This window comes from Aotus nancymaae, unplaced genomic scaffold (assembly GCF_030222135.1).
Source record: "Aotus nancymaae isolate 86718 unplaced genomic scaffold, 86718_ANA_hifiasm-v0.15.2.pri h1tg000049l, whole genome shotgun sequence".
In the NCBI taxonomy this organism is placed as follows: domain Eukaryota; kingdom Metazoa; phylum Chordata; class Mammalia; order Primates; family Aotidae; genus Aotus; species Aotus nancymaae.
Window position 1 is genome coordinate 35,185,068 of NW_026988463.1, and position 25,052 is coordinate 35,210,119.

The window sequence follows — 25,052 nt, forward strand, 5'->3', positions numbered from 1 at the left end:
GTCTCAAAAAAGAAATTATGAAAAACAGTAAGTGTGTTAGGTGAATGGGAACAAAAAAAATAGATGCTAATATAAAACTTACCAAAAAGAATAGGTCTCCTTCACTACTGAGGCTCAAGGTCACCCCCTAACCCACTCCCTGGATGCCCTACTGTTTCCCCTCAAACATACTCAGTTATCTGTGTCTGCTCCTCAGTTTGCCTCCTGGACCTGGGACCTCTACCCACCCATCCACTCATTCCTTTCCCCCTCCCTGGGCTGGCTAATCTTTCTTACCAAGGCCCCAGAGATGGCCAGAGCCAAGGTATATCCCCCGTGACCACCTCTTACGATTCTCTTTTGCCTGGAAACTCTGCCCTATGATAATTCTTCCTTTTCTGACTCCTCCCTTTCATCTCACACACCCTGCTCCAGCCCACGCTTCTTTCCCAAGGGTTTGCATTCTCAGTTTCACCTCCAGCTCAGTGCCTAGTCTAGCTAGTAGCCCTCCAACTTGTCTAGTTTTGTTATTGGTACAGCTACCATTTCAATGTTGGAAATCTCAATGTCTCAATGATATTTTTTTCCTTTTTAACCCACGTGCCCTATGAACACCCTAGTTCCGATTCCTTCGCCTCTCCTCCATCTCAGACACCCTCTACTCCTCCAGAGCCGCAACTCTGGGTCAGACCACAACAATGATGCCCCAACCAGTTTCCCTATCTCTTGCCTCATCCTCCCCAGGCTGCTCTCTTTCAAGCCTTACCTACTCAGCCACATCAGCAGTCCTTAGTCCAAAAGGGATACCTGTCATCCCCTGAACACCTTTAGTCACCCCTTTAGGCCATTCTGTTTCTCTTAGTCCCATATTGGTCAAGGTCTAGCTCAATCACTTCTCCCTCTATCGTTGTACAGAGAACATGATGAATATGCCCCACCACTCAAACCTGCCTATTTATCCACCACAAGGAGATTCCGGCTTCTTGAGGGCTGAGGCTTTATCTCACAAATACCTCAAAAGCCCCCATGGCTGGCTCCACCACTTGCTAATGACAGACTCTGCGCACTTGTCTCATATATCCACGCCTCAGCTTCATCACCACCATGACCGCCACAGAGTCAAGAGGGTCTCCTCTGAGGGTGACCTCCACAACTGACTACCCCAACAGACATGAAGCCCCCAGGTAGATCCTCACCTTCTGTGAGCACAGTAGTGCCTCTGCTCTCTTGGGAAAGGATAAATAGCAGCTACTCCCTAAACACCTACTGCAAGAACAAGTATAGTCAAACAAAAAGACATCTTCTACGGGCAGGCAAAGCACATTTACCAAGCACAATTTAAGAAACTCAGCTAGGGCTTAAGGGGGACATGCCAAAAAAATGAACCAATTCTCTGCTGTGAAGGAGAACAGCACAGAGTGCAACATTTAAAACCACATATATACAGCAAGCACTGGCCATCACCAAAATGTCCAACCTCAGGAGAATAGATGTCATGGCACAGTGATTCGACAGAAAGCTAGGCAACAGTTAAAATGTGCAAAGTGGCCAGGTGCAATGGCTCACGCCTGCAATCCCAGCACTTTGGGAGGCCAAGGTGAGCAGATCACCAGGTCAGCAGTTCAAGACCAACCTGGCCAACAGAGTGAAACCCCATCTCTACTAAAAATAGTATTTTTAGTAGAGATGGGGTTTCACTATGTTGGCTGGGCACAATGGCTCACACCTGTACTCCCAGCACTTTGGAGGCAGATCACCTGAGGTTGGGAGTTCGAGACCAGCCTGACCAACACGGAGAAACCCTGTCTCTACAAAAAATACAAAATTAGCCAGGCATGGTGGTGCATGCCTGTAATCCCAGCTACTTGGGAGGGAGGCTGAGGCAGGAGAATCGCCTGAAACTGAGAGGCAGATGCAGGTTGCAGTGAGCGGAGATCACACCACTGCACTTCAGCCTGGGTGACTGTGCAAGACTCTGGCTCAAAAAATATACATACCTGTGCAAAGTAGCCCAAGCACAGTGCTGTAATCCCAACACTTTGTGAGGCCGAAGCAGTTGGATCACCTGAGGTCAGGAGTTCAAGACCAGCCTGGCCAACACGACAAAACCCCATCTCTACTAAAAATACTCGTCGGCGTGGTGGCATGCACTTGTAATCCCAGCTACTCCGGAGGCCAAGGCAGGAGAATCACTTGAACCAGGGAGGCAGAGGTTGCAGTGAGCTGAGATCGCACCACTGCACTCTAGCCCTTGAGACAGAGCAAGACTCTGTCTCAAAAAAAAAAAGGTGGGGGGAGCCGGGCGTGGTGGCTCACACTTGTAATCCTAGCACTTTGGGAGGCTGAGGCGGGTGGATCACAAGGTCAGGAGTTCAAGACCAGACTGGCCAACATGGTGAAACCCTGTCTCTACTACTAAAAAATACAAAAATTAGCTGGGCATGGTGGCTCATGCCTGTACTACCAGTGCCACAGGAGGTCAAGGTAGGTGGAGTTCAAGACCACCCTGGGCAACATAGCAAGACCCCTTCTCCACAAAAAAATTAACAATTAAGGCATGGTGGTATACACCTGTAGTCCCAGCTATCTGGACTGAGATGGCCTGAGGTTCATTGTAGCCTCAAGCTCCCAGGTTGAAGTAATCCTCCCATCTCAGCTTCTTCAGTAGCTAGAACTACACCTCACCATTGTGCCCAGCTACTTTTTCAAATTTTCTTTGTAAAGAAGGGGTTTCACTATATGGTCTAGCTTGCAGTCCAGTGGTGGGGTCTTGGCTCACCGCAGCCTTCATCTCCTGGGTTCAAGCGATCCTCCCACCTCCGCCTCCTGGGTGGCTGTGACTACAGGTGCTAGTTGCCACGCCAGGCTAATTTTTTGTATGTTTTGTAGAGATGGGGTCTCCCTACCTATGTTGCCCAGGCTGGTCTCGAATTCCTGGGCTCAAGCAATCCACCCATCTCCGTCTCCAAAAGCTCTGGGGTTCCAGGCATGAGCCACCACGCCCAAGCCCCATTGTCTTTTTTCTTTCTCTCTCTCTCTTTTTTTTTTTTTTGAGATGGAGTTTCCCTCTGTCTTCCAGGCTGGACTGCAGTGGCGCGATCTTAGCCCACTGCAACCTCCGCCTACCAGGTTCAAGGGATTCTCCTATCTCAGTCACCCGAGTAGCTGAGATTACAGGCGCGCCACCACACCCACCTAACTTTTGTATCTTTAGTAGAGACGGGGTTTAAACATGTTGGTCAGGCTGGTCAGGCTGGTCTCGAACTCGTGACCTCAAGTGATTCGCCCACCTAGGCCTCCCAAAGTGCTGGCATTACAGACAGGTGTGAGCCACCGCGCCCGGCCAGACCCCATTTTCATTTGACACAGCGTTACGCTAGCCCGAAGCTCTTCCCCAGCGGCATATCCCCAATTCTAGTCATCAAAAGCAAGTTCCCTCTGTTTCTGCTGTTCGAAGTTTTAGTGGGGAGCAGAAAGGAAGCTTTATGCCCCACATAGGTACAAAGTGAAGGTCATAAAATGAATTTTTATGAAGTCATGGATGGCAAAGTCACAATCATTTTAGAGGAACTTTCGACTCGGTACATTTTACTGAGTAAATACCCTGAGTCCTCTGTGGGGCCCCCGAATGAGCAGTGTCCCCTCAAAGAAACTCAATCCTTGGGAGCATGAAGCAAGGTCGACCACAAAGGCAAAGGGGACGGCTCGGGTAGAGGAGAGGGAGTGGGTCCTTATTCCCAGCGGGGGAGCCTTCCAAAGGGTGCGCTCATGAAGAATTTCCCAGAGAGCCGACTCCGAGGCCCTCGGCGCACCCAGGCCCGGAGCGAGGGCGCCCAGAGAGGAGCCCAGGCATTAGGTGGAGGCGCCCCGCTGCCCACCCCAGATCCACTCGGCTCGGCCCGCGCCGGATCTAAAATGGTCAGAACTGGCGGCCGACGTTTCGCACTCCGGTGATTTTGCACTAACAGTGCGATCTCCGGCTCCTCTCAGGAAACCGGGCGAGATGGCGAGGCTGGGCTCCTACAGTCCCCGGTCCCGGCCGAAGGAACTGAGACTCGTTAGGCCGGGCCCCGAGTCGCCCGCCTGTTGCAGGGCCGCCTGCGCAGCGCGGAGGGTCGTGGTCGGGAAGGCCGCGCTCGGACTGGCCGCGGACAACAGGGCCGCGCGGGGGCAAAGAGGCCGGCGCGTCCGCAACCTGGCGAAAGAGGCCTCGCACCTTGGCCCCCGATCCCGGCCTCCACGCGCCCGGGGATCCCGCCAGCCGCGTCCCCGCCACGTCAGGCCGCTGGCTTGCCTCAGGTCGCCGCCCCCGTGCCTCCGGCCCGCGCCCTCCCCGACCCCGCCCCGCGGCCCCCGGAGTCCGCGCCGCTAGCTTGCCCCCGGCCCAGCGGTGCCTGCGTGCCGCCCGCCGCTGGCGTTCGCCGCCGCCGCCGCCGCACGGCCCGCCCGGCCCACGCCTTGCAGCTGACCTGGTGCCGCCGCCAGCCGAGGCCGCACTCGCAGCAGGAGGGAGGCGGGAGGCGGGAGGCAGAAGGCTGCAGGCGGCAGGCGGCAGGCGGGGCGTGTGGCGCCTGTGGGGCAGGGCCTCGGCCGTCACGTGGGAGCACCGCGCAGGCGCAGGGCGGGCCCGTCGGTGCCCTGCCGGGCGCGGTAGCAGCGCCGGGGCGGGTCTCATCCGGCGCTCTGCGATGAGTCCCCACACTAGCGCGGCACCTGGCACCCGGCGGAGACAAACCAAGGAATAAGTGAATTTGCCGAGGGTCGCGGCGTCTGAATCCATCGACTCTTCCCTTGCCTCGGTCCTGCCCTCATGCCCCGGGTCACTCCCTGTTGCCCTTCGTCACAGTCTCCCTCCTCATTTCCTCCCTCCCCTTTCCTCAATCCCTCCTTCACTCTCCCCTCCCTCCCTCTCATTTCCTCCCTTTCTGTCTCATCCCGCCATTCCCTTCCTCCCTCCTTCACTCAATATCTCCCTCCCTGTCTCACTCCCCCATTCCCTCCCTCCCTCATTCCCTTTCCCTCTCTCCTTCACATCTCGTTCTCCCCTCCCTGCCTCAGTCCCTCCCTCCCTCTTTCATTCCCTGCTTCCTACTTCCTCCTCCCCTCCTTAACTCGTTTCCTTCATCACGCACTCATTCCCTCCCTCCCCGCTCCCTCCGCGGTCTGCGCGTATCTCTCTGAGGAAGTCGGTGCCGCTGGCGGTGGCGCGCCCCCTGCGGGACGTTGGGGAGAATCGCTGAACACCGCCGCCGTGAACGGGTGCTAGTTTGTGTGCGCGTTCCTGAGATTTTGCAATAATCTAATTCCCAGTCTTAAGGCCTGGTTCCGGAGGTCCGTGCGGGGCTCTTGGCATTCATTTTTCTCCACCTCACCTCCGAGCGGGTCCCATCCTCCGAGGCGTATCCCTAATGGCTGTGTCCAGAGCTTGGAGCCACAGAGCCTCCTGATAGATGGGATCAGGTTGGAGTGTCCCACACTGTGGTTTTGAGAGGGACCGTGAAGGGTGAGGAGTGATGCGGGGAGGATGTGGCTGGAGATGGCTCATAGTTAAAAAGAAATGTGGAAGGGAAATGTTAAAGGAAGAAAATAGAGAAAGATAATTGCTGTCCTGGCTGAGTCCAGAGATAACTGAGGGTCCCAGACAAGGATCAGGAGACCGGGACTGGCCTCCAGAGGCAGAGATTCCAAATGGGAGAATCTCGCCTCCACAGGATTCCTGACACTGTCTCCCTTCCTGGAATGCTTTTCTTACTCCCAAAGTCCTCTTCTGTTACACAGTAGAGGGGTCCCCTCCTCCGGAAAGTCGTTGTAGGAGGAAGCATACAAAGAAAGGCTTCAAAGCCTGCAAAGAAAGCAGGCACTGTTTTTGACACAGGTGACAAGGAGGCCTCTGTCACCCAGGCTGGAGTAGAGTGGTGCGATCTTGGCTCACTGCAACGTCTGCCTCCTGGGTTCAAGCAATTCTCCTCCCTCAGCCTCCTGAGTAGCTGGAATTATAGGCACATGCCACCATCCCAGGCTAATTTTTTGTATTTTTTTAGTAGAGACGGGGTTTCACCATGTTGCTCAGGCTGGTCTTGAACTCCTGACCTTTTGATCTGCCCGCCTCGGCCTCCCAAAGTGTGCTGGGATTACAGGCATGAACCACTGCACCTGGCTGATGGTCTTTTCTTTTTTTTTTTTAAGAGACAGGGTCTCACCCAGGTTGGTCGGGAACTCCTGCCTCAGTCTGCCTGCCTTAGCCTGCCAAAGTGCTAAGATTACTGGCATGTGGGACCACACCCAGCCAAAGAGAAAGTTCTGAACCTTCTCTTTTTCTAACCATAACAGAGGAGTTTGTAATAAGTGGGCCTAGTCCATAAGGGGATTTTTGTTGTCTCAACAGTCATTGGTATCATAGATGAGCCAGTCCATGAGTGGAGATGTGACTGTGTTCTGTAGATGACATCCTTGTCACCTGTGTCAACAACAGTGCCTGCTTTCTTTTGACTGTCTTTGCTAGTGGTCTGGATTTGAGAGTGCTGAATCTTTGTGTACCCTCTTTGGAGGATGTCTCTTTCTCTCTCTCTCTCTCTCTCTCTGTCTCTCTTTTTTAAGAGACAGAGTCTCACCCAGGCTAGTCAGGAACTCTTGGCCTCAGGTGATCCTCCCACCTTGACTTCCCGGAGTGCTGAGATTAGAGGCATGAGCCACTGTGCTCAGCCTTGAGGATATCTCTTTTGTCCATGGTTAAGTCATAAAATGCTTATTGGTTTTGGTTCTGAGTTACTTGGAAGGTACCTTTGGTTTACAAGAAGAAAAGTACTGGATGGGCAGTGTGCTGGTAGGGAGGAGTGTTTAGTACTGCCAGGAATATGTACTATCTGTTCTGGCTGAAACTGATGAGATATTTGAAAGTTTGTTTTTTTTTTTTTTTAACGGCTCTGTGATCAGAAGATGGCATAATTGGAAGCTGATATTCTATTGGATCCTGCTTCTCCCATGGGGTCTTCTGGGTCACCTGAAGCCACTCTTCTGGAGCCCCTGCCCTCTACCGGCTCTGCCCTCTGCTTCCTTTCTGCATTGCCATGATTGCTAAGGATAACGGACAACTTCATTGGCTTCTTTGGGAAACTTGCAGTCTCCCCAAACATGCCTCTCTAAGATTTCTCCTTTCCATTTGCTTCTGCTCCCGCTTCCTCCTTTTGCCACCTTCGATATTTCCTCCAATTTCCTTGATTCCTTTGGTATGTCCCCTTTTAGGCCATTCTGGCCCTCCATCAACCCTGCCAGAACTTTTTCTAATTCAACCCTTCAGTCACTTAAACGTTAAGGCCCCCAGCCCTAAAGGGACTCCAAATCCTACAATAACAACCACCTGAAGATAGAAAGAGAAAAAATGAGGGCTGGGCGCGGTGGCTCACGCCTGTAATCCCAGCACTTTGGGAGGCTGAGGCAGGTGGATCATGAGGTCAAGAGATCGAGACCATCCTGGTCAACATGGTGAAACCCCGTCTCTACTAACAATACAAAAAATTAGCTGGGCATGGTGGCACATGCCTGTAATCCCAGCTACTCAGGAGGCTGAGGCAGGAGAATTGCCTGAACCCAGGAGGCGGAGGTTGCGGTGCGCCGAGATCACGCCATTGCAGTCCAGCCTGGGTAACAAGATCGAAACTCCGTCTCAAAAAAAAAGAAAAAATGAACTATTTGGAAACTGGGCAAATGAAAACTGTTTAAAATTCTTTTCCATAAGTGTGAGTTAAAGCTTTAGCCATGAGAACGGGTAGCTTTAATTTGTCCCATTTTTGTCAGAAACACAATTTTGATAAAAATATAAATAGAAACCAGTGAGTTTGTATTAATGTGTTTTACTGACTCGTGACTACCATTTTGAAATGAAAGCTATAAGATCTTTGTGTTTGAGGCTGGGCGTGGTGGCTCGCACCTGTAATCCCAGCACTTTGGGAGGCTGAGGTGGGCGGATCATGAGGTCAACGGTTCGAGACCAGCCTGGCCAACATGGTGAAACCCCATCTCTACTAAAAATACAAAAATGAGCCAGGCAGCACGTACCTGTAATCCCAGCTACTAGGAAGGCTGAGGCAGGAGAATCGCTTTAACCTGGGAGATGGAGGTTGTAGTGAGCCAAGATCACACCACTGCACTCCATCTAGCCTGGGCAACAAAGTGAGTCTCCATCTCAAAAAAAACAAAAAAGAAAAGACAAGATCTTTGTGTTTGTATGTTTATTTGTTTATATTTGTATATATGTAGGTATGTTTGAATATTATAGGTAAGTTATATTTTTTCTATCTCCATATGCAGTATTACTAACTGAATTTTTTTTTTGTTTTTGAGACAGAGTATCGAAATGTCACTCAGGCTGGAGTGCAGCGGCACGATCTCAGCTCACTGCAACCTCCACCTCCCAGGTTCAAGTGATTCTCCTGTCTCAGCCTCCCTAGTAGCTGGGGCTACAGGCTCTCTCCACCATGCCTAGCTAATTTTTGTATTTTTAGTAGAGACCAGGTTTCAACATGTTGGCTAGGATGGTCTCAATCTCTTGACCTTGTGATCCACCCGCCTTGGCCTCCCAAAATGCTGGAGTTACAGATGTGAGCCACTGAACCCGGCCAGCAGTAACTGAAATTTTTAAATCCTTTAAAGGAGTTCTATTCAAATTGTACCCTCTTTTGAGTATGTCTCTTTTGTCTATGGTGTCATAAAAGTATTACTGTTCGGCCTGGCGCAGTGGCTCACGCCTGTAGTCCCAGCACTTTGGGAGGCGGAGGTGGGTGGATCAAAAGGTCAGGAGTTTGAGACCAGCCTGACCAACATGGTGAAACCCTATCTCTACTAAAAATACAAAAATTAGCCAGGCATGGTGGGGCGGGCCTGTAATCCCAGCTACTCAGGAGGCTGAGGCAGGAGAATCGCTTGAACCTGGGAGGTGGAGGCTGCAGTGAGTCGAGATCGCACCACTGCACTCCAGCCTGGGCGACAGAGCGAGACTCCATCTCACACAAAAAAAAAGGTATTACTGGTCTTAGAGGGAGGTAAATGAGCATTCATACAAGTTAAATATTACCAAATTTCAAGAAATATAGAAACATCTAAATACTTTTTAGTTTACATGATCTGATATTCTTTATTAAGTAAAACTTTTTCTCTTTCTTTCTTTCTTTCTTTCTTTCTTTCTTTCTTCTTTCCTTTCTTTTCTTCCTTCTCTCTCTCTCTCTTTCTTCTTTTTGATGGTGTCTTGCTCTGTCGCCAGGTGGGAGTGCAGTTGTGTGATCTCAGTTCACTGTAACCTCCACCTTCTGGGTTCAAGTGATTCTCCTGCTTCACCCTCCCGAGCAGCTGGGACTACAGGCGCCTGCCACTACGCCAGGCTAATTTTTGCATTTTTAGAAGAGGCAGGGTTTCACCATGTTGGGCCAGGATGGTTTCGATCTCTTGACCTCATGATCCACCTGCCTCAGCCTCCCAAAGTACTGGGATTACTGGCATGAGCCGCCACGCCCAGCCGAAAGCTAGTTTTAAAATGGATGGACTAGTCAAACAAGTTTATGTTATCTCTACTAAATGGGAAAGATAATAAAACCATCAATCCAACCTAAGAGTAAAATATGCAATAAAAATGAATTACGGGTTGGGCTTGGTGGCTCAGGCCTGTACTCTCAGCACTTTGGGAGGCCAAGGTGGGTGGATCACCTGAGATCAGGAGTTCTAGACCGGCCTGGCCAACATGGTGAAACTTCGTCTCTACTAAAAATACAAAAATTAGCCAGGCGTGATGGCAGGCGCCTGTAATCCCAACTACTCAGGAGGCTGAGGCAGGAGGATCGCTTGAACCTGGGAGGCAGAGGTTGCAGTGAACCGAGGTCACGCCACACACTCCAGCCTGGGCAACAGATTAAAACTGTTTCAACAGTTTGGGAGGCCGAGGTTGGTAGAGCACCTGAGGTCAGGAGTTCGAGACCAGCCTGGCCAACATGGTGAAACCCTGTCTCTACTAAAAATACAAAAATTAGTGGTGCATGCCTGTAATCCCAGGTGGTGGTTGCAGTGAGCTGAGATCGCGCCACTGCACTCCAGCCTGGGTAACAATGAGACTTAGTCTCAAAAAAAATGAATCACGGGCCAGCCATGGTGACTCACGCCTGTAATCCCAGCACTTTGGGAGGCTGAGGCCGGCAGATCACGAGGTCAGGAGATCAAGACCATACTGGCTGACATGGTGAAACCCTGTCTCTACCAAAAATACAAAATATTAGCTGGGCATTGTGGTGGGCACCTGTGGTTCCAGCTGCTTGGGAGGCTGAGGTGGGAGAATGGCTTGAACCCAGGAGGTGGAGGTTGCAGTGAGCTGAGATCGCGCCACTGCACTCCAGCCTGGGCGAGAGAGTGAGACTAGGTCTCAAAAAAAAAAGAGAAAAAATAGGCCAGGCGCGGTGGCTCACGCCTGTAATCCCAGCACTTTGGGAGACTGAGGCGGGTGGATCACAAGGTCAAGAGATCGAGACCATCCTGGTCAACATGGTGAAACCCCGTCTCTACTAACAATACAAAAAATTAGCTGGGCATGGTGGCGCGTGCCTGTAATCCCAGCTACTCAGGAGGCTGAAGCAGGAGAATTACCTGAACCCAGGAGGCGGAGGTTGCGGTGAGCCGAGATCACGCCATTGTACTCCAGCCTGGGTAAGAAGAGCAAAACTCTGTCTCAAAAAAAAAAAAAGGAAAAAAAAAAAAGAGAGAAAAAATAAAAGAATCAGGCCGGGCACGGTGGCTCACGCCTGTAATCCCAGCACTTTGGGAGGCCGAGGCGGGTGGATCACGAGGTCAAGAGATCGAGACCGTCCTGGTCAACATGGTGAAACCCCGTCTCTACTAACAATACAAAAAATTAGCTGGGCATGATGGCGTGTGCCTGTAATCCCAGCTACTCAGGAGGCTGAGGCAAGAGAATTGCCTGAACCCAGGAAGTGGAGGTTGCGGTGATCCGAGATCGTGCCATTGCACTCCAGCCTGGGTAACGAGCGAAACATGGCTGGGTGTGGTGGCCCATGCCTGTAATCCCAGCACTTTGGGAGGCTGAGGCAGGTGGATCATTTGAGGTCAGGAGTTTGAGACCAGCCTGGCCGACATGGTGAAATCCCATCTCTACTAAAAACACAAAAAATTAGCTGAGTATGGTGGTGTTCGCCTATAATCCTAATTACTTGGGAAGCTGAGGCAGAAGAATCACCTGAACCCGGGAGGTGGAGGTTGCAGTGAGCCAAGATTATACCATTGCACTCCAGCTTGGTGAGAGTAAGACTTCTTCTCAAAACAAACAAACATGAATTGCTTGATGTGTAGAAGTTAAAAAAAAAAAAAAAAAAAAGGGAGGAACTTTTATTTTTTTTTATTGAGACAGGGTCTTGCTTTGTCACTGAGGCTGGAGTGCAGGGGTGATCTCGGCTCATTGCAGCTTCAACTTCCTGGGGTCAAGTGATCTTCCCACCTCAGCCTCCCAAGTAGCTGGGACTACAGATGTGTGCCACCACACCTGGCTAATTTTATTTTTTTGTAGAGACAAGGTCTTGCTATGTGGCCCAGCTGAAACTTTGTTGTTGTTGTTGTTTTTTAACATGAGTTAGTATTAGTCTAAGAGTTATGTTTTTACCAATTTTTGATTTTTTTTTTCTCAGACAGGGTCTGATTGTTTGTCACACAGGTTGGAGTGTGGTGGCCAACTCATGGCTCACTGTAGCCTCCAACTCCTGAGCTCAAGGGATCCTCTCACCTCAGCCTCCTGAGTTTTTAACCTATTTTTGAAAATTATCCTATAGGCTGGGTGCAGTGGCTCTTGACTGTAATCCCAGCAGGGAGGCCAAGGTGGGCAGATCACCTGAGGTCGGGAGTTGGAGACCAGCCTGACCAACATGGAGAAACTGCCTCTCTATTAAAACTATAAAAGTAACTGGGCGTGGTGGCACATGCTTGTAATCCCAGCTACTCAGGAGACTGAGGCAGGAGAATCGCTTGAACCCAGGAGGCAGAGACCTCGGTGAGCCGAGATCATGCCATTGCCCTCCAACCTGGGCAACAAGAGTGAAACTCTGTCTCAAAAAAAATTTATCCTGTAATATTTGTAATGTGTGAAATTATATGAAATGTAAGAGCCTTAATATGTTTGTCCCTGAGACCCAGGATGCATTTCTATTTTTTTCTCCAAGATTAAATATCAACATTCTCTCCCATAATCCTGTGCATCTCAAACTATAGAAATGTCACAGTCCCTGCCCCACATCTTAAAATTAACTTTCTCAGATCACAACAATAAGTCTTCTTTTCCCAAAGGGTTTGTCTGTGGAAAAACAAGCTGTTTCCTAGGCTCATATTTCCCTTTCTTTGTAGCATGCCCCAGCAATCTATCCAAGAAGTGCATAATGGGGAGTAAGGAGGGCATCCACCAGCAAGACCACAGTTGTTGACAGCTGTAAGATTGGAGACAAGCACAAAGGGATACGTCAACAAACTGGTTAAAAAAAAAAAAAAAAAAAAAAAAAAAAACTGGCAGAAAAAAGTCCTGTAGGCCAGGCATGGTGGCTCACACCTGTAATCCCAGCAGGTGGGAAGCCGAGGCGGGTGGATCACCTGAGGTCAGGAATTCCAGACCAGGCTGGCCAACATGGTGAAACCCCGTCTCTAGTAAAAATACAAAAAATTAGCAAGGTGTGGTGTCACAGGCCTGTAATCCCAGCTACTTGGAAGGCTGAGGCAGGAGAATTGCTTGAACCCGGGAGGCAGAGGTTGCAGTGAGCCGAGATCATGCCATTGCACTCCAGGCTGGGCAACAGAGCCAGACTCTGTCTCCAAAAAAAAAAAAAAAATCTGTGACAGCTTGAGAGTAACTCTTCATTTCATTAATGGTAGAAACCCCATAGGCAGCCAGGTGCAGTGGACTCCTGCCTATAATCCTACCATTTTGGGAGGCCAAGGTGGATGGATGACGTAGTCAGGAGTTCAAGACCAGCCTGGCCAAGAGGGTGACACACTGTCTCTACTAAAAATGCAAAAATTAGGTGTAGTGGAGGGCGCCTGTAATCCCAGCTACTCAGGAGGCCGAGGCAGAGAATTGCTTGAATGCAGTGAACTGAGGTCGCACCCCTGCAATCCAGCCTGGGCGACAGAGCGAGACTCTGTCTCAGAAAAAATACAATAGGCTGGCCTGAAGGTAGTGAGTTATCTCGATTGTTCACAGTCAGTTACAGATCGAACTCCTTGTTCTACTCTTTCCCCCCTTCTCACTACTGCACTTGACTAGTCTTTAGAAAAAAAAAAGAGGGGCCGGGCGTGGTGGCTCACGCCTGTAATCCCAGCACTTTGGGAGGCCGAGGCGGGTGGATCACGAGGTCAAGAGATCGAGACCATCCTGGTCAACAAGGTGAAACCCCGTCTCTACTAAAAATACAAAAATTAGCTGGGCATGGTGGCGCGCGCCTGTAGTCCCAGCTACTCAGGAGGCTGAGGCAGGAGAATTGTTTGAACCCAGGAGGCAGAGGTTGCGGTGAGCCAAGATCGCGCCATTCCACTCCAGCCTGGGTAACAAGAGTGAAACTCCGTCTCAAAAAGAAAAAAAAAAAAGGAAAAAAAATAAATTAAAAAATACAGTGAAAGGGAAACCACACTGTCCATTGCATAGGTATCAACAAGGTAGGCTAGTGAGTCACACAGCCACAAAGAAATGATGTCACCTAGGAGGTGAGGAACAGGACCCAGGAAGAATCCTAGGATGCCCTCTTCCTGATAGATGGTTAATATGGTGTCACAAAGTCCACAGAACTTGGATTCTCTGCCAGTGAATTGTGCCATAGATCTCAGAGTGAGCACATGGAAGGGATGTGATGAGGGCAGCAGCAGAACAACTGATAATCTCTTGAGCTCTTCCCTTGAGAATTTGATCAAAGGAAAACAAGACTTCTTTCTGTTCATATCCAGGTCCTATCTCCTCGCCCTTGTTACACTCCTGGTAATGCTGTAAAACTTTACTATGGACCACAGTTCCAAGGACCCCCAAACACAATCCTGGAGTGAAGCTTGTGAACAACCCATGCCTCCCATCAATGCTGGCAATGTGCAGAGCATAACAAAGAAAACCAGAAAGCTGACATGCTTGCCACTCCAAAATATTTCATCCTATTGGAGGAAGAGGCTCATATCCCACCTGGATGAGCACTTCCATGTGCATGCGTCACTGGGACAGGATGGTGAGACCGGAGTACAGGAGCACCTGACTGGCAAGCAGCATCTGCCATGACGGCACCTGTATTAGTCTGTTTTCATGCTGCTGATAAAGACATACCCGAGACTGGGAAGAAAAAGAGGCTTAATTGGACTTACAGTTCCACATGGCTGAGAATGCCTCAGAATCATGGCGGGAGGTGAAAGGCACTTCTTACACGGCAAGGGCCAGAGAAAATGAGGAAGAAGCAAAAGAGGAAACCCCTGATGACCCGATCAGATCTCATGAGACTTATTTACTATCACTAGAATAGAATGAGAAAGACCTGCTGCCATGACTCAATTACCTCCCCGGGTCCCTCCCACAACACTTGGGAATTCTAGGAAATAAAAATCAAGTTGAGATTTCAGTGTGGACACAGCCAAACCATATGAGCACCTGTGGATAGACAGACTCAGTATGCATTTCTTTTTTTTTTTTTTGGAGACAGAGTCTCACACTGTCACCCAGGCTTGGGTGCAGTGGCTCGATCTCAGCTCACTGCAGCCTCCCCCTCCCGGGTTCAAGTGATCCTCCCACCTCAACCTCCTGAGTAGCTGGGATTACAAGCATATGCCACCATACCCAGCTAATTTTTGTATTTTTAGTAGAGATGGGGTTTGGCCATGTTGGCCAGGCTGCTTTGAACTCCTGACCTCAAGTGACCTGCCCACCTGAGCCTCCCAAAGTGCTAGGATTACAGGCATAAGCCACTGCATCTGGCCCCAGGATGCATTTCTAAAGTCTGGATTCAGGACAATTTCTGAAACTGTGCAGCAAGATGACACCGTCAACTTACATGTCCAACAGTAGTGGAATGAGCAAGATGTGAGAGATCTCGTAGATATGGCATAGGATACTGGTAATAAAATTGTCTTTTCTTGGTTTTTTTCTTTTGAAACAGAGTCTCCCTCTGTCACCCAGGCTGGAGTGCACTGGTGTGATCTTGGCTCACTGCAACCTCCACCTTGCGGGTTCAAGCAATTATCCTGCCACTACAGGCCCACGCCCCCACACCTGGCTAATTTTTGTATTTTTAGTAGAGATGGGGTTTCACCATTTGACCAGGCTGGTCTCAAACTCCTGACCTCAGGTGATCTACCCACTTCAGCCTCCCAAAGTGCTAGGATTACAGGAGTGAGCCACCACGCCCCCCAGACCTTAAAATTGTCTTTTAAATCTGATACACTTGGTTGTATATAGATTTGCCTGTGATGTAATTCTATAATAAAAATTATAATTAAATTTTAATGAAAATTTTGGTTAATAATAAATTAATACTTAAGAAAATGCTTCAGCTCTAACATTAGGTTTTCAACACAGGATCCAAATGGCATCTATAGCATGATTCATTACAGTTTTTTTTTTTTTTTTTTTGAGACAGAGTCTTGCTCTGTTGCCCAGGCGGGAGTGCAGTGACAATCTTAGCTCACTGCAACCTCAGCCTCCTGAGTAGGTGGGATTATAGGCCCCCACCACCATGCACCATGCCTGGCTAATTTTTGTATTTTTAGTAGAGATGGGGTTTCACCATGTTGCCCAGGCTACTCTGGAACTCCTGACCTCAAGTGATCCGCCCATCTTGGCCTCCCAAAGTGCTAGGATTACAAGCATGCATGCATCACTGTGCTTGTCCCCCATTACAGTTTTTTTTTTCTTCTTTCTTTTTTTTTTTTTTTTTTTGAGATGGAGTCTCGGTCTGTTGCTAGGCTGGAGTGCAGTGGTGCAATCTTGGCTCACTGCAACCTCTGCCTCCCAGGTTCAAGTGATTCTCTTGCCTCAGCCTCCCAAGTATCTGGGACTGCAGGCATGCGCCACCATGCCCAGCTAAGTTTTGTATTTTTTAGTACGGATGGGGTTTCACCATGTTGGCCAGGATGATATCGATCTCTTAACCTCATGATCTGCCCACCTTGGCGTCCCAAAGTGCTGGGATTGCAGGCGTGAGCCTCCGCGCCCGGCCCCCCATTACAGTTTTTAAACGAACAGAGAGCACAAGAAAATTTACCAAAATATTGACAATGCTGTCTCTGGATGATGGGATTCATAATGTTTGGTGCCTTCTACAATTTCTACCATGTATGGCTTTTAGAAACAATAACCATTCCCTGCCTCCACATACATAAGTGATTGGCTCCAGGCCAAACACACAGAGGAGTTACATCTGGCTGGTGCTAGGATGAAAGCCGGGCCAGGTCACCACCTCCCAAGGACAGAGTGCCAAAGCAAGGAGGGAGATCGGAAGAGTCCCCAGGTGAGGCTGTAGGGAGACAGCCACAGGCTCAAAAGGCTTGTGCTAAGCTTTCTGGGGGGAAGCTTGATCTGTCTGGGAAGCTTCCAGCTCCTACCTCCTGCAGAGCCCAGAATGGTGTCCAGGAAATATGTGGCCATTGAGTGGGACCAGTGTTGGCATGGTGGCCTGAAGGAACCCACAGGCTAGAGACATGCCAGCCACATGAGGGGTGAGGATCTTTCCAGAGATAAGGATCCCCAGAACATAGTGTGGGGTGCAGGTCTGGCCTCTGCATACCCTCGGCTTCCTCCATCATTTATTCCTAGAGATCTAAACCATCAACATTCAGACTGGGGATCCTAGGAGGGTCTATGTTGTCAAGAGAGGGCAAGTCCACTTCAGGATCAAGTTACCCGTGGCTTCCCACTTTCCCTGGTCTACCTTTCCAGGTCACCTATCCAGACTCTCACCAGGGATCGCTGCCCTTGGTACCATCAACCCAATGCAGGGACAAGTAGAAAAAGAGCTTTGGGGAAAATATCAAAGGCAGTAGTCACTCAATTTTATTGTGATGACAAACTCTTGGCAAAGTTCTGGGCCTCTCTGTCTGTGTTTGTGAATTATGTGTCCGTGGCTCCATCAACCACAGTACAGAAGGGGAGAGTTATCCTAAGGATCCTATTTACATGTTCTCTTTTCTTTTTTTTTTTTTTGAGACAGAGTTTCACTCTTGTTGCCCAGGCTGCAGTGCAATGGCATGATCTCAGCTCACTACAACCTCCACCTCCTGGGTTCAAGCGATTCTCCTGCCTCAGCCTCCTGAGTAGCTGGGATTATAGGTGCCCACCACCATGCATGGTGGCTAATTTTTGTACTTTAAGTAGAGATGGGGTTTCACCATGTTGGCCAAGTTGGTCTCGAACTCCTGACCTCAAGTCATCCACCTGCCTCAGCCTCCCAGAGTGTTGGGGTTACAGGCATGAGCCACCTCACCTGGCCTATTTTTTCACTTTTATTTATTGTTTAGAGTCAAGGTCTTGCTCTGTTTCCCAGGCTGGAATGCAGTGACACAATCATAGCTCTCTGTAGCTTTGAACTCCTAGGCTCAAGCAGTCCTCCCATCTCAGCCTCCTGAGTAGCTGGGATTACAGGCATGCACCGCCACACCTGGCTAATAATAATAATAATAATAATAATAACAACAACACTTTGGGGCCTGGCGCAGTGGCTCATTCCTATAATCCCAACACTTTGGGAGGCCAAGGCTGGTGAATCACCTGAGGTCAGGAGTTTGAGACCAGCGTGACCAACGTGGTGAAACCCCATCTCTACTAAAAATACAAAAATTAGCTGGTGTGCTATTCAGGAGGCTGAGGCAGGAGAATAGCTTGAACCAGGGAGGTGGAGGTTGCAGTGAGCCGTGATCACACCATTGCACTCCAGCCTGGGGAACAAGAACTCCATCTCAAATAATAGTAATAATAATTTTGGGAGTATTAGAGCAGAAAATGTTTGAAAGCGTGAACAGCTCTCACATGAACACAAGACCTGAAACCCTGTTGTCAAGAGAGGCCCCTTTGAGGAACCTGGTCACTCTGTCCTCTCCCACCCAGTCCCTACCACCATTAACCTCCTGTCTGGGTCACAGTAACAAGGGGTTTACACTGCCTAGTAGAGACCTGGCACTTAGGCTTCAGTAGATGCCAGTCCACTCTCTCTCAGGCCCATATTGGTCAGTGTCCATCTGGTGCTTGTGGACCACTTGGGCTCCAGATTTTCCTCACCTCATGTGCCTCCCCAGGGGAACAGATGAAGGCCCCATAGTTCCGATGAGACAGAACCTTTACATTCCTAAAAGTATTCTCAGGCCTCCATAACCCCTCATCCCACTTTCAGTTTGCTCACCTTCATCTATCAAGTTTGTCTAACATTTGGCCTCCAGCAACCAGCTAGGCTGAGATCTCCATGAAGCGGATATGGCTGCTGGTCAAAGGGGAAAGCCCATGTCCAAAAATTAATAAACGTGGTTTAGGGTCCTCACACCCCCAACCCCAAAATGCAGTCATTGGTGGGATGTGAGATTCAAAAAATCAAATAGCGAAGTGGTGATGAGAGTCCATCTGGTCACTCTTCGGATGTGGCGCTAGCAAGCAGTCGCAGGAAAGCAGAGCCCAGATCACGTTGCACTGGCACAGCACCTGGCACACAGTAGGTATCCACACATATTTGATAAACACTCTCTTCCTAGCATTACTATAGATAGCTGGCAGCTTGGCTTGGCATCCCGGATGGGGTCTGGATCTAGGGTCGCAGAAAATGCAGTCGGTCAGGCGCAGCCTGCTGCGGGAGCACCTGCCCTGTCCGCCAGCTGCACTGGAAGAGGGTCGTGTGGCTCACAGCCAGACAGAACTGAGACAGCCTGGCCTTCCGCGGGGAACTCCATTTTCCACAGGCCTGTGCGCGCGACTCCATTTCCCACAACCCCCTTTCACTTCCGGCGCCGCCGAGGCGCCGCGGACGGCTTCCGGGTTTGGGCCTGGCACTGTGGCTGAGGCGGCGGCGGTGGCGGCGAAGAGGGATACGGGCGGCGGGAGCTGGGGGACAGGCATGGACGTTTCAGGGCAGGAGACCGACTGGCGGAGCACCGCCTTCCGGCAGAAGTTGGTCAGTCAAATGTGAGTAGTGGTCGGGACAGGGGGCCGATTGCCGGGCCTTCCTCCTTCGCGTGGCGGGCAAGGCCAGGGTCGGACCCATCAGAGACTTAGGGCGCCGGGAGACAGAAGGCGCCGGGGACCCGCGTGGGTCCCAAGGCACAGGGCTCCGCTGTCTGTTCCCTCTGTTCCCGACATGGACTGCTCGTTAACTTTGCTGGGGCCGAGCTCTGCAAACCAACGAGCCCTGGGTTATGAATCATCGCCCTGAGCTTTCTCATTCGTCATTTGTGTGCTTTGGATGCAGACTTTCCTCCGCTTTTTGAACCTCACTGAATAAGGAAAGGGAGAGAGGCAGCCGCCTGTAGTGAGTTTAGCAGGGCTGGGTGCTTCACGGTTTCTCTTCCAGAAAAGCGCATCAATAGTGAGAGAAAGTGATGAGAGGAGGGTGGATGGAAGATGAGATTGGGAAGGTAGTTGTTTGGGCTGTCTGGGGTGGGACGGAGGATCTAAGGGTGACCCCCCCCCGACAAGGAATGTGGACTTTGCCAAAGGATGGCAGGAAGCCTGTCAGGAAGCGATCATCGTTTCTGGAGGAGGGAGTGAAGAGCTGGGATCAGGGGCCCCGCCCAGAGGAACTCCAGCCCCTTAGCACCGACTGCTTGTTTATATTAGCAGTTTTTAACTGAGCTTACTGGCGTGTCGTGCTCGATACAGATTTGCCTGAGACACAGCCCCTTCCTGAGGGATGGCATTGTCAGTAAAGGAACAGTCATTGTGCAGTCTTGTCAGTCTGTAATGTGTATACTGCAGGGGCTTCTTGCGAAGCGGTGGTTAACTTGAACAGACCAGGGGCAGTCTAGTGAGTAGGTGAGAATAAATTGAGTCCTAGAAAGACAAGTAGGAATGTGAATAGACACCATTCCAAGCTGAGGAATCAGGAAACACGAGCATTTACTGTGTGGAGGGAGGACCTTGTAGGCTGAGAGTTCTGGAGCTTCAGGAGTAAGGGAGCTCAGGAGATAATGGAATGAGGGTGAACAGGTACTAGCACTTTATTGGCGGGGGGGGGGGGGGGAAGGTTGTGCCAAGGAGTTGAGCCTGTGTTTCACATGTGGCATTCTTTGAGGTAGTGAAATGGAAGTGTTGGAAATATCCCCAGAGTCCCTGGAGATAGATAAAGGACAGAGAAGAGAGACCAATTAAGCCATTAAGAGAGTTTGAACATTTGGAGGGAGTGGGGAACCTGTCCTTTTTCATCCTTGTATTCTCTCTCTCTCTTTTTTTTTTTTTTTTGAGACGGAGTTTCGCTCTTGTTACCCAGGCTGGAGTGCAATGGCGTGATCTCGGCTCCCCGCAACCTCCGCCTCCTGGGTTCAGGCAATTCTCCTGCCTCAGCCTCCTGAGTAGCTGGGATTACAGGCACGCGCCACCATGCCCAGCTAATTTTTTGTATTTTTAGTAGAAATGGGGTTTCACCATGTTGACCAGGATGGTCTCAATCTCTTGACCTCGTGATCCACCCGCCTCGGCCTCCCAAAGTGCTGGGATTACAGGCGTGAGCCACCGCGCCCGGCCCATCATTGTATTCTGAGTACTAGCTCACTGCCTGCCACATTGCTCCATAAAATGGTTGTGGAATGATCTAGTCAGGCGGGAGATTATAAAGGCCAGCATTAGATAGTGGTAGAAACTGAAAGAGGAAGACAGATTCCAGAGGAAGGGGGATGTAGACAATTCTTGATGACTAACTGGATGGAGGGGGATTGGGTGTGGAGTGGTAAAGCATTGTGGAAGGAAGGAAGCCAGGCTGAATGCCGGGAAGCCTTACAGTACAGTGGAAGGAGTAGGGACTGTAGTTATTAGCTCTGGGCTTTGGGAAGAATAGCCTTGGGATATTTCTGGGGATGTTGCACAATCAGTGAACAGTGTTTTACTGATGCACTACAGTTATCTAGAGGTGAAATCTGGAGAGATAACTCACTTCAGGGTTTCTGCAAAAAAGCCCCCAGGGCAAGTGTTCTTTGGGAAAGCCCAGAATTTAAGAACTGGAAGGGTGAGTTGTCATCAAAGAAAATGGGGGCAGGGGAAGTGTTAGAGGGCTGAGAGGGTGATTGAAGATTTTATGGGTGTTGAGAGTGACTGGATATTTTATAACTTAGCTTTATTTTGCTTCCAGGTGAATTGAGTCTTTTTTTTTTTTTCTGGAGATTACTGTTGTCTATTTCCTTATTGCTGCTCTAACAAATTACCACAAGTTTGGCGTCTTAAAACAACACACATTTGGCCAGGGAGGTGGCTTATGCCTGTAATCCCAGCACTTTGGGAGGCTGAGGTGGGCAGATCACGAGGTCAAGAGATCCAGACCATCCTGGCCAACATGGTGAAAGCCCGTCTCTACTAAAAATACAATAATTAGCCGAGAGTGGTGGCAGGCTCCTGTAATCCTAGCTACTTAGGAGGCTGAGGCAGGAGAATCACTTGAACCTGGGAGGCGGAGGTTGCAATGAGCCCAGATCATGCCACTGTACTCCAGCCTGATGACAGAGTGAGACTCCGTTTCAAACCAAAAAAAAAAAAAAAAAAAAAAAAACCCAAAAATCAACACACATTTTTCATCTGATAGTTTCTGTAGGTCAGAGATCCTCTGTTTAGGGCCTAACAAGGCTGAGATCAAGACGTTGGCAGGGTGCATTTCTTACCGGAGACCCTGGGGTGGAACCTGCTTGCAAGCCCATTTATGCTATTGGATGTATTCAGTTCCTTGTGCTTGTAGGACTGAGGTGCCCTCTTTCCTTACTGGCTGTTAGCCAGTAATCAGTCTTTGTCCCCAGAAGCTCCCCCTATTCCTTCTCATGCTTTCTGTGTGTGTCCCTCCAGCCAGGGCCAGTTCTTCTGCCACATCTCTCTGATTTCAGCTAGAGAAACTATCCTGCTTTTCAGGGCTCCAAATAATGCACTTGAAGAAGCCAGGATAATCTCTTTATTTTAAAGTTTGTAATTTAAATTACATCTGCAGAATTCATTTTGCCATATAATGTAGCATACTCACAGGTTCTAGGGATTAGACACAAGAGGGGCATTCTCCTACCACAGCCGGGAGGAGCATTTTCAAAGGTTGCCTTCTCGAGGTGATGTGGGTGTGTGATGTGGGTGTTCGAAGTTCTCAGATTTGTTTTCTCTCTAGGGTTCACTCCAGGGTTTACTTTGAAAGTTGTGATTCTTGGTGACTTGATTTATTGTGCTCACAGGGTTAAGAAAAGATTTGCTTTAAAAATCAATTTGCATTAGAATTCTGGACATATCTAACTCTTAACTTGCTCCTCTGTTTTTACACTGTTGTTTAGACTTGGCCATTTTAGGAAATGCTTTGTACCCAAGTAATTTATAGTTGGTGAAGGGATAGAGGAAGTATCTTGGCCAGGCACTGCCGCTCACACCTGTAATCCCAGCACTGTAGAAGGTTGAGATCCGGGATTACTTGAGTCCAGGAGTTCGAGACCAGCCTAGACAACATAAAAAAATATAAAAATTAGCTAGGTGTGGTGGCATGCACCTGTAGTCCCAGCTACTCCAGAGGCTGAGGTGGGGGGAATCGTTTGAGCCTGGGAGGTTGAGGCTGCAGTGAGCTATGATCACACCACTGCACTCCAACTTGGGCCACAGAGCGAGACCCTGTCTCCAAAAACAGAACGAATGAGGCCGGGCGTGGTGGCTCATGCCTGTAATCCCAGCACTTTGGGAGGCCCAGGTGGGTGGATCATGAGGTCGGGTGACTGAGACCATCCTGGCCAACATGGTGAAACCCTGTTTCTACTAAAATACAAAAATTAATTTCTACTAAAACACAAAAATTATACAAAAATACAAAAAAATCTTTTGCTGTGTTAGGGCTCAGAAAACAATACCCCAAAATTACAGCCTCAGAAGCAAAAGTTTCTCCAACCTTCTCCTGCCCTCCCTTCTCTTAGTTCTATTCTCCCCTGAGAGTAGCCGTGGAAACTAGAATTGGGCATCTCTACTCAAGACTCCTCCCGAGTAGCTGGGATTACAGGCATGTGCCACCATGCCTGGCTAATTTTGTATTTTAGTAGAGATGGAGTTTCTCCATGTTGGTCAGGCTGTTCTCCAACTCCTGACCTCAGGTGATCCACCCACCTCCGCTTTCCAAAGTGCTAGGATTACAGGCTTGAGCCACCATGTCCGGCCTAGCCTTTCTTAATCGTATTCCTCATCTCTGAAATGGTAGGTGGCCAATCTGTTTCACAGGTGTGGTGGAAGAGAAAAATGAAGAGACCTCTACAAGCCTTTCAGAGGTCTTGGGACTCAGTGGTGAGCTCGCTGCCACCACCTCCTGTGCTGTTGCAGGAATAGGAGATTCTATAGTCTTGGAGAGTGAAGGTGATACCTCAACACTGATTAGGAAAATTGATGACACTTATAGGAGCCTGTGGGAGGGTAGTTGGGAAATTGTTAGTATGTTCATGTTGGCTTTTTTTTTTTTTTTTGAGATGGAGTTTCGCTCTTGTTACCCAGGCTGGAGTGCAATGGCATGATCTTGGCTCACTGCAACCTCTGCCTCCTGGGTTCAGGCAATTCTCCTGCCTCAGCCTCCTGAGTAGCTGGGATTACAGACACGCGCCACTATGCCCAGCTAATTTTTTGTATTTTTAGTAGAGACTGGGTTTCACCATGTTGACCAGGATGGTCTCGATCTCTTGACCTCGTGATCCACCCGCCTCGGCCTCCCAAAGTGCTGGGATTACAGGCTTGAGCCACCGCGCCCGGCCATGGCTTTTTTTTTTAAAGACAGAATCTTGCTGTGTCACCCAGGCTGGTGTGCAGTGGCATGATCTTGGCTCACTGCAACCTCTGCCTCTGGAGCTTAATCCATCCTCCCACCTCAGCTTTCCCAAGAAGCTGGTACTGCAGATGCATGCCACCAGACCCAGCTAATTTTTGTACTTTTTGTAGAGACAGGGTTTCACCGTGTTGCTCAGGCTAGTCTTGATCTCCTGGGCTCAAGCGATCCACCTGCCTTGGCCTCCCAAAGGGCTGGGATTATAGGTGTGAGCCACCGTGTTGTTGACTCTTCAATGAACATCTACTTTCCCTGCGGAAACTCCAGGATAATTCACCCTTTGAACAAATTAACTGGCCTTTCTGGAGCTTGGACCTTCTTCATGGGATTGCGGGGTTAATGTTGAGCCTGTCTATGGGCTGTAGGCTCTCAGAGAACAAGCCTGTATCTGTAATGACTAGTGCTGCCCCTGTCATACAGGTTTGTAGAAAATATTTAAGCTGCGAATGAATGAAAGGACTTCATTAGCTATTTTAATTCTTTTTGATTTTTCTGTTGTCTTACTCTTGAGACTTGTATCCCTTCCACCTCTCTGTACAGCAGATTGCACATGTAGAGATGAAATAAATAGATGCCCACTGGGCAAAACAATACAGAGAGGAGGTGACACAGGTGGGGAAGGACAGTCTGGTATCTAGTGAAGTGCCAGAAGGGACTCAGGGGGAGCATGGAGTAGAGCTGGGGCTGGGAGGTCAGCCATTTCTAGTGAAGCCGCCAGAGAGACATGAGCTCCAAGTAAGACAACATGAGGAACAAAACATACAACCAAACAGCAACTTCAAGAGTCTGGAGAGGCCTTCAGAAGGATGGGGAGTGCCCTTAAACTTTAAGCCCAGATCCTGCCTGTGAGTCATGGTCCTTGCCATAGGCAGAAGCCAGTGAGTCAGCCTTGGCTGAGCTTTCTCTGTGGCTTTTCCTACTCACAGCTTTGTGCTCTCCTGGTAAAGTTCTGGTCCTTGTTTTCTAGCTTCATAGCCTGGTTGTCGCCTAAATGACTGCGCTGGCTTACAGGTGTCTGTGTGTAACCAATTGCTAGAATGTCCATCCCTTGAGGCTAGGGGCCCTGTCTGTCCCTCT

General features: G+C 49.6%; 2 protein-coding genes and 1 pseudogene across 9 annotated transcripts in view; 1 reads left to right on the forward strand and 2 right to left on the reverse strand.

The window, feature by feature from the left end:
• Window positions 1-4,500, reverse strand: part of KLHL22 (kelch like family member 22) — a 46,922-nt gene extending 42,422 nt beyond the window's left edge. The window contains exon 1 of one of the 3 annotated variants that reach the window (XM_064362846.1): window positions 4,449-4,500. The gene's annotated coding sequence lies outside the window, so the exon portion shown is untranslated. Of the gene's footprint in view, window positions 1-82; window positions 1,655-4,448 lie in introns of those variants that run through there. The other 2 variants (XM_064362847.1, XM_064362845.1) reach the window with 2 other exon arrangements.
• Window positions 4,501-5,086: 586 nt separating this feature from the next.
• On the reverse strand, window positions 5,087-19,072 carry LOC105726756 (mitochondrial carrier homolog 2-like; annotated as a pseudogene).
• MED15 (mediator complex subunit 15) overlaps window positions 18,994-25,052 on the forward strand; it is an 89,891-nt gene continuing 83,832 nt past the window's right edge. For 4 of the 6 annotated variants that reach the window (XM_012439253.2, XM_012439255.2, XM_012439256.2 and 1 more), the window contains exon 1: window positions 18,994-19,138. In XM_012439253.2, the coding sequence (XP_012294676.2) occupies window positions 19,071-19,138 (68 nt within the window). In that variant the 5' untranslated portion in view covers window positions 18,994-19,070. The remainder of the gene's footprint in view (window positions 19,139-25,052) is intronic. The other 2 variants (XM_064362848.1, XM_012439258.3) reach the window with 2 other exon arrangements.